Below are 12937 nucleotides of genomic sequence, written 5' to 3' on the forward strand. Positions count from 1 at the left end.
TCTCCAACGGAATGAGGACTTCCTGTTTCCGAGACACGGTATATCTGAGCTCATTTCAGCAAACTGAAACTCATCCGCACTCCTGAGATGGTGTCCTGAACGTAATGCCACGACCCCGTCTCCCTGCATGGGACGGTTAATGATGTGTGACCAATGTTACAGGCAGCGAGGGACAACGAGGGTCCACTCACCTTCCCGACACTAAATACACCAGAGAGGGTTCAGAATAGAAAAGGGCCCCAGAGCCACTTTCATCACAAGGCAGACTTCAGTGTGAAGTCTGCCTCTTAAATGGTGATGTGTTAAATCCTCACGTCCTCCAGCTGGTTCTAATCACTTCTCATTGATCTCTTCACTAACCTGCGTACGCCGCAGGTATGAACATATTACGTGTAACTGTTTGCTAGAGTTGCCTGCAATGACTCACTTGTGGAGGAAGACATGCTGTGGGTTCCATGAATACCGGTCGGTAAAGGGCACAGATTTAATGCACCCTTTAAATGCGTAAGAAAGAATGAGGCTCTGGCTTTTTCTCCTCTACACCTCACACCCAACCCTCCATCTCGCCAAACGTGAGTCACGGTTCTTAATTCAGTCAGAAGTAAAAGAAACTTTTCTCAGAGTCACCCACGAATTTCTCCTGATTCAAAATCGAATTCGTGACAAAACAGCACGAACCATCAGATAACTGTGTTCGTGTTCGTGCGGAAAAAGAAGCCATCACATGCGGGTAATTGTCTTCATAACAATTTCTCCGAAGGCACAAGGTGTGATTCTGGCAGCTTCCCTGAAGTAGAAAGTAACAGCCTCATCCAATTACTTCTCAGGAGTTTCTCTGGTAGCACATCCATTTCTCCTCCAATCATCAATCATTTACTGGCCCGTAATGAAACCCTGGAAAACCGGAAATGGGCTGCACCTGGTGCCGGTTTGGTACTGAGGCATTAAGACATGTGACCCACCAAACCTCCACATCCTCCCCTCCAGCCTCCAGCCCCATCAGACAAAGACGTGCCTCAGAGGTGATTGACATCTCTGTCGGTGGCGTCGCGCTGCTCAATTTCCGAAACCAACTGAGTCAGAACTGTCAGCTTTCAGTGTGAACTCTGCATGTGTGCTCGTCGATGACGCTTTACCCAACTGGAAGCAGAAGAAATGCTCCCACTGGAAGAGTTCTTACGAGTTATGTCACTGAAACGCATGAGGCTCGTGGTAATGGCTGTTTGAGCCAAACTCCGACTCTTGGCCACGTCTGATACCGACGCACAACGCGTCCTCCAGTGTCTGAATGAGATGCACCGAGCTGAACGCGATTACGGCGGTAGCCGGCTGTGACTGTGCTATTAGACGGTAAACACAACTCAGCTTTAAAGCTCTCATGTCTGCAGGGGCCTCTCATCTGTTATTTACAACTTCTGATTCATGAGAACACCTCAGATGTCTTCTCCTGTCATTCGTCTCGGGGAAGAGTTCAAGAGTTTATCACAAACTGTGTAAAGAGTGACGTGTGCATCACTTTAAAATCAGTTTGCAACGGCATAAAAGGTCAAGTTTGATGTCTGACGTCACGCATTGCATTAGTTCCTGTTGGTTCGTCAATGATCACCTGTATACAGTAGAATACGCGACACAGATATGGTGCTGCTGGAATGAGTCCTAAAACCCAGAAATGAGTCAGCATCTTTGGATTACTCGTTTCCTCGTCTCAAAGTCAATGTGTTGATTTTGATGTTTTGTCCCACGATATAAAACACGTCAGTAAATTCTCCTCTGGTGAGTTTAGAAGCTTTTAGGTGTCTAATGAGACGACTGAGCGTCCTCACTGGAACACTCGTCCTCCTTTAGCTTCGTGGTGGAGACGTGAAGTCATGTGACCGTGCTGGAGACACACCTGTGTAACAATCATTCTGTTTAGTCAGCATCTTGATATGCCACACCTGTCAGGTGGATGGAGAAGTGCTCACCAACAAAGATGGTAACACATTTGTATCCCGTTGCCTTTTGTGTGTTTTGGATCTTTTATTTTCACTCTAACCCTCTCCCTAACCCAAAAACTGAAGCGAAAACAAAAGTGTTGATATTGTTGTTCGGTGTAACTTAACAGCAGATGTCTTTAAAAAAACAAACATAAAATCAACTGAATTTAGTCCAATTTGAATCTTGACGTCTGAACTGTTTTTGACTTCTCTTTTGTCACCAGATGGTTAAAATCTAACTAATTTACATCTATTTACATCAGCGTGACTATGAACAGTGCTGATGGGTCTTCATCCACATCCTGCTTCACGTGAATCACACCGAGGTCAAAGACGCTGTGTGCACAAGCTACTTCCTGCTTCCGCAGGTAGCCGTAAACGTTGACTGTTTAACCTCGTGACGATGTAATCCATCACACACCAGCTCTCAGTCTATTGTCAGTCAGAAGGCTCTAGTGATTGATGACGTGTGTCAGACTGTGAGCTACGCGGACCTGTTTTTATTTTTCACGCTGGAATAAAAATGGTGGAGTTTGCTATTTGAGTAAAACTCTTTATCTGAGTGCATGAAAAGGTCAACTGGCCTCACAACAATTTTGACTTCTGAAATCAGATCTTTGCTGGTTTTAGACTGGAATAAACGCAGATTATTGATCATCCATCTTTTTTAATTCTGTCTTTTACATCTCCACATAATGCAAAAAGCAGGAACAATCTGTAACCCTGCACACAAACAGCGATGTGTAAAGTTTAACTGAACTGCTTGTCAAAGACACATGCGTGCATTTCCATTAAATCACTTAAACTTAGCTCAGAGCCCCTGACACAGTATAATGCAGGAGAACGTCTGTGAAGGACAGGTAGGAGGGTAGATTGGGTGGGTCTCACAAACACAGGACCACCACCCAGGAGACCACTGTTCTTGTCCCGTATTGAATCATTTAACCGTGGACCAGACCAAGACCGAGCCCGTTTTGTTGTGTAAGTAAACCCAATAACTCAGTAAACCTACAGTATGGCTGACGTTTATTTTAGCCAGACACTGTATGAATGTAAGAAGAGGAAACTTTTTCTGTCAACTAAGTTATTCTAAAATTACCCAATGTACCGATAACGGGCGGAAACTGACAGAGGACCTGGTTTTAAATAAACGATGGCGCCCGTCTACAGTTTCATCACAGTTCATGTAATCAAAGAGCAGGTGTCCTTTTACTGCCTTGAGGAAACACTACGCCTACTTCCCAGTTCTTTTTCCTCACTGCACACTGTAAACAATATCAGATGTGGAAGGATTTCACTTGATGACACGGCTCTAGGAAAAGTAGCTTTGAACTGACAAATAGACCAAATTTCAGCTAAATGCTCGTGTTGTCTGGACAGCTTACATGTAGCAGCGATAAGTTACATTCTTATCTTTCCCGGAAAAGCTCGAACAATCTGCACATCTGCTTATTTAAAATACACGCAGCTTCATGCAGCTTCTTGAAAGCATCATTTTAAACATCTAACGCACAGACTCTGTAGAGAAAGAGTTCAGCTGAAGATGTGGAGGATGTTCCTTTACAAATGTAGCTTTGCATATCCTGTGTGTGTGTCCTTCAGCTGTAAATTCTCTCCAGTGTTTTCCTCTCCGGGTCTAATCCGCTGCACACAGCAGCTGTAATCAGCAGTCGTCTAAAACCACAACACAGGAACCCAAAGCACCCAGCAGCGTTCCCCCGTTTCACATCCACGCCATTCAACTTAAAGAAAGGGTCCGTTTGTGTCTCAGACATTGGTCTGAGCTTTACCTACAAAAATAAAAGCCCTATGACCGGGTTGCACCAACAAGGATTAAATCCAGGTTTACGCTGGATTTTTCACTATTAGAAACAAATCTCCATTTACTCAGTCAAATTTTGAACTCAAATTAAATAAAGTTGAATCAATAAATAAATACCCTGAACATAAACAAGTTGTTTCCTGTGAGGACTAAGACGTTTATTTCTAAAAGACTCATATTATTATAAGACTCATTCACATTATCAGTGGAAGTCATCACGGTGCTGCATTCACACGAACAAGGAATACGTTTCCAAAAGATATCATACGAACCGTTGTGTGAAGATACGCTGGTGTGTGCAGGGAATCGTGTACAGTATTTTGTGTGTGTGTGTTTAAAAAAAAGGTGGAAAGTGGAAATCAGTGTGTGTGTGTGTGTGTGTGCGCGCGTGTGTGTGTGTGTGTGAGAATAAGATCATAAACACTCTCTGCAGCAGTCTTTGGCATGTGTGTATCAAAGAGAACAGCTCTGTGTGAAAACACTTGTCAGCACAAATGAGTAAATTGTTCTGCACTTGAACAAGCTCCATGGAACATGACAGATGTGTTTGGATGGAGAAGCTGGCAATGAAACAATCTTCTGACCCTTCTTTGAAGTCTCATTCTTTTTTTTATCTGTGTTTTAAAACAACACGACTCAAGTTCAAATCTCCTCTGCATCCAGATCAGGAGGGACGTTTTGGGAATAATGACTGAAGAAGTTCCCCTTTCATTGCTGCATTACTGTACTACTGCACTACTGTATTACTGTACTACTGTACTACTGCACTACTGTACTACTGCACTACTGTACTACTGCACTACTGTACTACTGCACTACTGTACTACTGTACTGTGCTGCAGAAGGAGCATGCATCTTTCTCCGTGTGATAAATGGAGTGTGAGTGTTGTGCTTCGTGATGGAAAGTAAGATTAAAGTGTTACGCACCCCTCACGTTTTATTCAGAAAGCCAGTGAGAAGTGGTGACCTGTGCAGAACACTGGGTACTTGAGAAATTAAGTATAGAAATTAAAATGTATTTTTCAAAAGGGCAATGTGTTCCAGAAATTGAACATGTTAACAGTTTTTTCAGATTTGGAAAGCAGAGTCTCTGTCAGCAAACTGCCCAATTAAGTCGACGAGGCTTCTCTTCAGTGTCTTGTGGGTTTCCTTCGACTTTGTGGACATTTATTTGTTTTCATTTCACCGAATGCTGTTACAGGTTGCATATGATCCATTGTCAATAAAAGTGCAACTTTGACACAATGTAGTTCAAAACTATTTTTGTCACCACTTTTAAAAGTCTTAAAACGCTTTCATTCATGCCCCCAGTTTAACCCCCCCCCCCAAAATATAATGGACACGACGTACCCTCGATGCTAGCCACACCCAGGTGTGTACGTGTGGAGGATGCCACGAGTTGTGTGAAAGAACAGGCAGACTGAGAGTCTTGCGGGACGTTTGCTGTTTTCCGAAAGCAGAGGATCAAAGAGCAGGGGGGGGGCTTTGGAGGCTGAACTGGCACGCGCCTGGAAGTGCCATCAGTGACAGATGGGATGAATCACCTTGTCAGGCATGAATGGAAACGGGTTGGAAACACTGTATAATGACACACACACACACACACACAATCCACCTCCTGTCCATCTGGGAGGAAAAGAGATTCACAGGCTTGACAGACGTCAGTTTTTGGGGATTTTGACAGCATCGTTCGTGTCTTTGATTCAGAAATGATTCTGCTGAAGTTGAATGAGGGCCAAAGCATCGTTTATTTTCAGATGTGTGTGTGTGCACGCTCAGCCTCATGCATCAGCAAATGCTTATTTATTTTTTTGTATGAATGGGGGATTTTCTTATCGAGATTACGTAAGGAGTTGCTGAATGAATTATTCAGTCGAGAAAGCCGTGTGTACTGTGTCAGCTGCCAAGTCTGCACTCTGCTACGCAGCCACCAAACGGCATGGGTAGGGCTTGAATGGAGGATAGAAAAGAAAGAATGCCACCGCTGCAGCGAAGAACCAATGTGTCAACATTATGTAGAGGTGGCCTGACGTGATGGGTGATGAATGGATCCCTGATGGAGGGGGGACAGAGACCAAACGCTGCCACACCCTGCATGTGTACATTGTAAGAACATAGGCAGTATCATCACCTGGAGGGCGATGTTTACTGATCCATCTCTTGCTACGTCCATGAATGGATTGCATGGAGAGAAAAAACAGCCGAGTGAACTGAACGAGTGAGCAAACAAAAGAACGAGTGAGCAAACAATCCACAATCGTACTGTAACAACGCGAGCGGAGGCGACCGGCTCCTTCAATCGCTCTGTTTGGCTTCTCGCTGGCTGAAAGTTCCCTGTTGAAAGCAATCATCCAGAAAACAGGATCTGTCACAGGACACCTGAGGCGGCGAGGAGACGGAAGGTAAACCGCAGAGCGAGAGGGAAAGCTGATTCTAGGAGGGGAAAGGAGAAGCTGGCTGCGATCTGATCGCCATGAGTCTGACTGACTGCATCGTATTGACTAACGGCTCCAGCACGCGGGCCTGTTCCGGGATGGCCGCGCTCGATGGTTGCACAGCAGTCCCTGACATGAGCTATTACGTTGCAGGATGTGTTGTGCCATGTGGAATAAAAGTGTTGGTAAAAGACAGCTCCAGTGTGACACTCCATGGATATTAGTAGGGGCATTCTTATTTCACGCAAGGGTGGCTGGTGAAGCTGCAGGCTCTTCTTCAAGGTTGGCTGATGCTCGCTATAATAGGATTGGCTGCTGAAACGTGCAATGTCTTCTGTCATCCCAGCAGTGAGTGGAGGACCCGGGGCACTTCTCATTTCCTCCATTTTGTACCTCCTCGACTCCTCGATCCTCCAGCTTGTGACCCGGAACTTGATCTCATTGCTGCATCTTGAAGGATGACCAAATTCCTAAAATGCATCTCACGCAGGCGGCAACCTCCTGCATTCTCTCTACTGTCCACCAGGGGGCGACTCCTCTGGTTGTATAGAAGTCTATGAGAAAATGACTCTACTTCTCTCTTGATTTATTCCCTCAGTAAACATTGTAAACATGAGTTTATGTCTCAATCTCTAGTTTCAAGTCTTCTTCAATACAGCATGATGTTCATTTAGTACATTATGGTCCATTTAGAGTCAAACAGACCATAAAGCAGGGGATGCTTTAGGGGCGGAGCTACATGGTGATTGACAGGTCGCTGCTGGATCACTCTTACATAAAGCATGTGCAGCAGACACCACTGGGCACTTTAGTTTCAGGGCAACAGTGTGCTGTGATGGAAGGACGGAGGTTCTGCTCCTCTAATTAAAATGAGTGGGCTGAAGATTGAGAATTATGCTCATGTTGTTCACTTGGCATTAAAATGATCTCCCTCCCAACAGCAATGGATGCCTGCTCATTTATTTGATTTGATTCCACAGAGTTTTTTTCTTGATGTCATTCTTCCTCGATTTCATCACACCGACTGCTTGTTTTAACAAACTATCATTCTGATTAAATATGAGTGTGTCACTCCATGTGACGACACATATGTAACACATGTGCCAGTAGTATGTCTGTATGTATGTACGTCGGGCGCTGCGTGGGCCGCTGCCGACAGAGAAATGCCGTTTCTCTGTCGGCAGCTTGAGGCTCCGTATTACTGCCATCAACCGGATCCCGATCCCGTCCAAACTGGGCCGTGTGGTGAGACTATCGTCTCATAAAGAAGCTCGTCTTACTACTCCTGTTAAAACCTGCAGCTTCCACATTAATCCCCTGATTCCAGACTTTCAGCGGACGTCCTTCTGCCTTTTCCAATGACAACAACAACATTTGGCCATTCTATCACAGCAGCACATTCAAAATGAACTTTTGTTCTTTTCCATTAAGTTTAATGGGCCGATAGGCCTCTGGGGGAAGATAAGTTCTTTTAATTTGTTTTAATGTTTTGTGGTAGAAGAAGAAATCCCATTCTTGCCCACGTCATGAATATATTTCTATGTTCAACACAGTTATTTACATTCTGCAACACTGCTCTCACTACTCTTCCACTATGATCAATTAAACGTAAAAATAAACCATGTCTTTACGCACGGCATGCATGGCTTCTTCTTTGTGCAGAAATGAGTTTCTGTTGCCATTTATTTTGCCAGCAGCAGCGGACGGTTGCTCAGTCTGTCACGGACTCGTCTGTGATTTCCCATAAAATGTCGAGGTCAGCAACGGACACTGGAGATCACATTACCTCACATGAAGTAAGTGCTGTTGATTCCAGCCAAACATTGATGCGTGTGCGGGATGTCTTTGTGTTTTGATGTGACCGAGCGGTGACACGTAGAGGTGTGACATTTCTGATGCAATTTGAGTCAAATTCAAGGGGCTAAATACTGTCAGCAACAATATTTCCATATTTCATTCTTGAAGTACTGTCCATGTGCTTTTATTGTGTCTCCTTCACTCTGTGCATCTTATTCTCTTTTGTTGTCACTTTCAGAGGCAGAGAGCGGTGCAGCAGAGACCCTGAACCGACTATTGTCTCCTCAGCCGAGCCACACATCTGAAGATGAGCTTGCCCTTGAAGAAGGAATGAGGGCAGTCAATCTGCAGACCTCTGAGACCGGTTCATTAAACAGCGCAGCAGCCAGCTGTGTGCACCAACACTTGATAGACGTGCAGAGCAAGTGACCGCTATTGTGTGTACAACATACATTGGCAATAAACGGTTAAATTGTACAATAATGACCACACATACAGGACTTTCACCCAGGAGTGCAAAGATGCCATTGAAGGTCCCAACAACTATTGATATTGAAATTTATATAGTATATATACACCGGTGTATATATATATATATATTTTTTACTATTGTTGATTTCTGTTTTGTTTTTCTTGCCGGACAACCAATTGAAACCCACGTACATGCATACATGAACATCCATATGCACACATACTTACCTGTTTTTCATTTTTTTTGGTTTGTTGTTTTTTTTAAATTATTATTATTATTTTTATAGTTTTTGCCCTCCATCTCAAAAGGCTCAAGGACATTCTCACACACACACACACACACACACACACACACACACACACACACACACATACACACACACTGACTATATGATATTTGCTGGCTTTTATCCCACTGTTCTTGTCATCCTCTTGTTGTTATGTCCATGTATTGTCTTAATATTGTCTCGTGTCTTTCAATAAAAAATGTATAAAAATTAAAAAAAAAGAAGGTCCCAACATGCAATAGAACAGTCTATCTACTGAAAAGCAGCAATACTAAATGTTGTAGGTTTGCATTTGATTGTTAAGTTATCTTTTTGTTTTGCTGCGTTGTGCATCAAACCACGTCACCTCGCTCATGAGGTGCTCCATCACAAATACAGCGATTATTCTGTGACTGTTGACGAGGTCTCACCTCTCACTGACAAGCTCCTCCATCACCGGCATCTGGCCTGCAGCGCTGACATTCATGTAACCATACATGCAGAGAGTCCCTGCAGACACAAGATCACAGTTAGCAAACTCACATAATCATGTATATTATTACAAACTCAACTTCTAATCAACACAAAACAATTCATGCTGTCAGCGGACTCAGTAGATGACATGAACATAAACGTATCAAACCAAATCAGAATTATGCAAATGCAGAAATTTCGGCAACACCTGCAGAGTTACCCCGTGAATAACAAAAGCCTGTGCTTCAGCCACACGGGCAGCTGTCAGTTCATCTGGACATTTAAAGCAGAGGCGCCTCTGCACCAATCCAACAGCAGAAGGAACAAAATCATTCGTACGTTATGAACAACAACACAAAGGGCAGCTTCTTCATAAAGAAACTGAACATTCACGGTTACTAATATGTTTCCATGCCTGTCATCAAATGTTGCTGTTTTCCTTGAAGCCTCTTCACTGTTATTAAGAGAAAGTTCCTGTTTGTGTCTTGAGCGATGCACTCACTATATTCAAAGAGAGTTTGTGAATATTGAAGATATCACACTTCCTGTCTATATTGTTATTGTATATTCATACATCATGCGGCCCTTCCTTTTGACCTACACAGGGACACAAATTATGAGGATTAGGATTAAAGAAGCAGCCCTCCTTAAAAACATTACCATCACGGCCTCTTCGTTATCTATAATCATAATTATCATGATCAACAGTATCTCAATGAATAGGAGATCCACAAATGAAGCTTTGGGATTTTGACTGGATGTCATGTTGAGATGAGAGGTCAGAGGTCAGCTGTACAGACGGTTTGAGCACGACTTCTGAAAGTGTCCTGGTGAATTATCTTAAAGTACAACTCCATACGTGTGGCTGTCAGGAGGCTTCATCTTCAATACGTATAGACTCAGACCGTGTACAGGCCCATGCAAATCCACACAATGTACCAAACCAACAAACATCCATCCTTCTTATTAGATATGAAGTCAGAAGATAAGCATCCTCCACATGGCACACATTTCATTCACATTCATACATTTATCTTTCATCATTCATGCAGAGGGTGAAGCTCTAATGTCATCTTGGGAAAAGATGGACGCCGGCTCAAAAAGCAAATCACAGTAAAGCGTATTAAATCGACGGCATCGTATGTTAAATCTGTCTCGTGTATGAGACAATGGCCTTTCTGTGTTTACTACCTGGACATCAGGTACAGCTTGACAGTTATTATGGAAACATAATGTACCAAATACAGCATGTGATGTTAAAGAATACATGTGAATACATGAGGAATCTTTATTCACTGGATGAACACGTGTGTGATGGCCTTTGAGTGGTGTGGATAGATTTTATCTTTTTTTTTCTCAATAAATGTATCTTAGTAGTTTGCAAATATTATGATGTTGCCTTGTTTTTTTCCTATTGACATTTATTGTTTTGTTTTTGTTGCTTTTGCTGATGTTATCTTACTCGCTATTGTTTTGCTGTTCACTTGCTTGCAGCACTTTGTTCATCTCCTATTGTTTTTTAAATATGCTCTTTAAAAAAACTGCACCGTTTATGAACTGTGGAACAGAAATAAACGTGCCTTTAGAATGACCTGTGACCTTAATATACAGTGTTTGAAATGAGTGCATGAGTGCCCGATGTATAAAACCGTTACCTACGGTTACATCACACACAATCTGATAATCCAAGATATTCACTCGTCGCTGTACGTTGGCGGCATTCTCAGTTAAGTTACTTTAAAAAATGCAACTTCTCACCAAAACTGCAACTGCATTACTTTTCTAGTTACTCGTGATCAGAAGTACTCAGTTACTTTACTCACTACAACGCTTCAGTCATTGGATCAGGCTCCGAGGTGCCTTCCAGCAATATGTTTGCATATTATATTATATTATATTATTGCATATGGGAGAGACCAAACGAAACAAGGAGTCAGACCTCCGGTTGGAAAACAGCAGTTAATAACAAAATATGTCTCCGTCTCTCCCATTGCCTATCTCACAGTGACATAGTCTATGAACCCAGTTCGGATCTAGAGTGTTCATTTACTTATCTGGTCCACTTCACTCCGATCTCTTGGTCTGAACCCGGTGCGCTTCTCTCTGGCACGCCGGGCTGTCGGTCGCGTCGGTACGTTTCCACGGCAACACCTCGTTCAGCCTCTCCGTCACCGACACCTTTATCCCACGTGTGTTCTGGTCGCGTGCAGCCTCGTCGGCGCTCTCGTAGACCCGCAGACCCGCAGTCCGGCGTCCCAGTATCGTATCTTGGTACCGGGATCCCTTCTCCTTCAGCACCGCTTTGATCGGCCCGTATGATCGGCCCGTATGCCTAACTGCGTCTTTCCATTATGTCCGCTGCATTAGTCGTTGTCAAAGAAGACGTCGCTTGCCATCGAGTTCAATCTTCTGCTGCCACGCGTTCTTAAGGACCAGTTCTTTAGCATTAAACTGTAGAAAGTCGGTGATGCTTGCGTTTTTTGACGGTGGATGGCTGAAAATTGTGAATGAAATGATGCGATACGGAACCGTTAACTCGCAGAATAAGTGCTCAAGTGGAGCGATGTCGTGAGAAGTGGACGATGTTTACATGTCAACATAACACAACCTGAATATTTCACAGGGGTTATCATGTGACAGAGCAATCCAGACCCTTTTTTATTTTTTGTGTCTGTGTTGAAAAGTCAAAAAAATAAAGTGTGAAAAAAAAGTAATATATAGCACAATCCCAGCCGTCCAACAGCGAGAATTGGCTCAAATGACAGAGGGGCACCTTGTTTAATATAATCACCGATACACTGCTGTTCTCCTACATATTAACTCAAATTGGAGCACTTTAAATAAGACAGTGATGCAATCACCAAGACCACAAATGTACAGGGATGTAAAAAGATGAGCTCACATGGCGACATAAGCACACACAGAAGCAGATGTTCCACCTTCTCCCTACACATGTACAAAGAAGGTCATGGCACCAGTGTAACCGAGCATTCATTAGCCAGAACAGATCATCATGAGGCTGATTTGCCACCCGTCTGAGGTCTCCCTGGCACCGTCTTCGAGTCTCGCCGGGCCTGCCGACTCTGTTCCATAATAGACACAGTCGGGGAGGTGAGGCGAGTTGAACGCGTGACAGAGCTAATGGACGAGGCCGCGGAGAGGGCTTACTGGAGTCTGTCAGCTCTCATCCAGTCACACAGAGAGGTGGGGAAGGGCAATGGTGACAGTTCGAGAAACTAGTGGAGCAAAGCGAAAGAAAGAATCGCAGGAGAATGAAAAAACAAAACAGAGGAAGAAACACTGAGCAGGAGGAGACAGACGCGATACAGCAAATTGCTGCATTTTCATGCACTGCCGACCGACGACTCGGACTAAACCGATTCTGGGCCGATGCATGAAAACACAACAGTGGAGTTTGAAAAACCAAGGCTCATGCTCCGGTAATGAGTCGCGCTGTTAAGATGCCAGACTTCTTTCTGTCACTGCTGCTGCAGCGGGAAAACATGTTAGAGTTTGGTTCTTGCACAGCATTGTGGGTACATGCTGATATCAACAGAAGCCGTGGCATCAAACAAAGGCAACAAATGCAGTCTATTCAAAATAATGCCAATGGTAATTCAATGAGGAGCCTTTCTCCTGGTGGACACACACATTAATGCATCCTTGTGACTAAGCAGCAGTCAGAGCAAGTGAAGC

General features: G+C 43.7%; 1 protein-coding gene across 1 annotated transcript in view; it reads right to left on the minus strand.

Moving 5' to 3' along the window:
* Nucleotides 1–9266, minus strand: part of htr4 (5-hydroxytryptamine receptor 4) — a gene marked incomplete at its 5' end in the record, with an annotated part of 74656 nt that extends 65390 nt beyond the window's left edge. Inside the window, one exon of the mRNA XM_079268327.1 lies at nt 9199–9266. Coding sequence (XP_079124453.1) covers nt 9199–9266 — 68 coding nt within the window. The remainder of the gene's footprint in view (nt 1–9198) is intronic.
* Between the last annotated feature and the right edge of the window lie 3671 nt (nt 9267–12937).

The sequence above is a fragment of the Melanostigma gelatinosum genome (genome assembly GCF_949748355.1).
Source record: "Melanostigma gelatinosum genome assembly, chromosome: 5".
Taxonomy (NCBI): Eukaryota; Metazoa; Chordata; class Actinopteri; order Perciformes; family Zoarcidae; genus Melanostigma; species Melanostigma gelatinosum.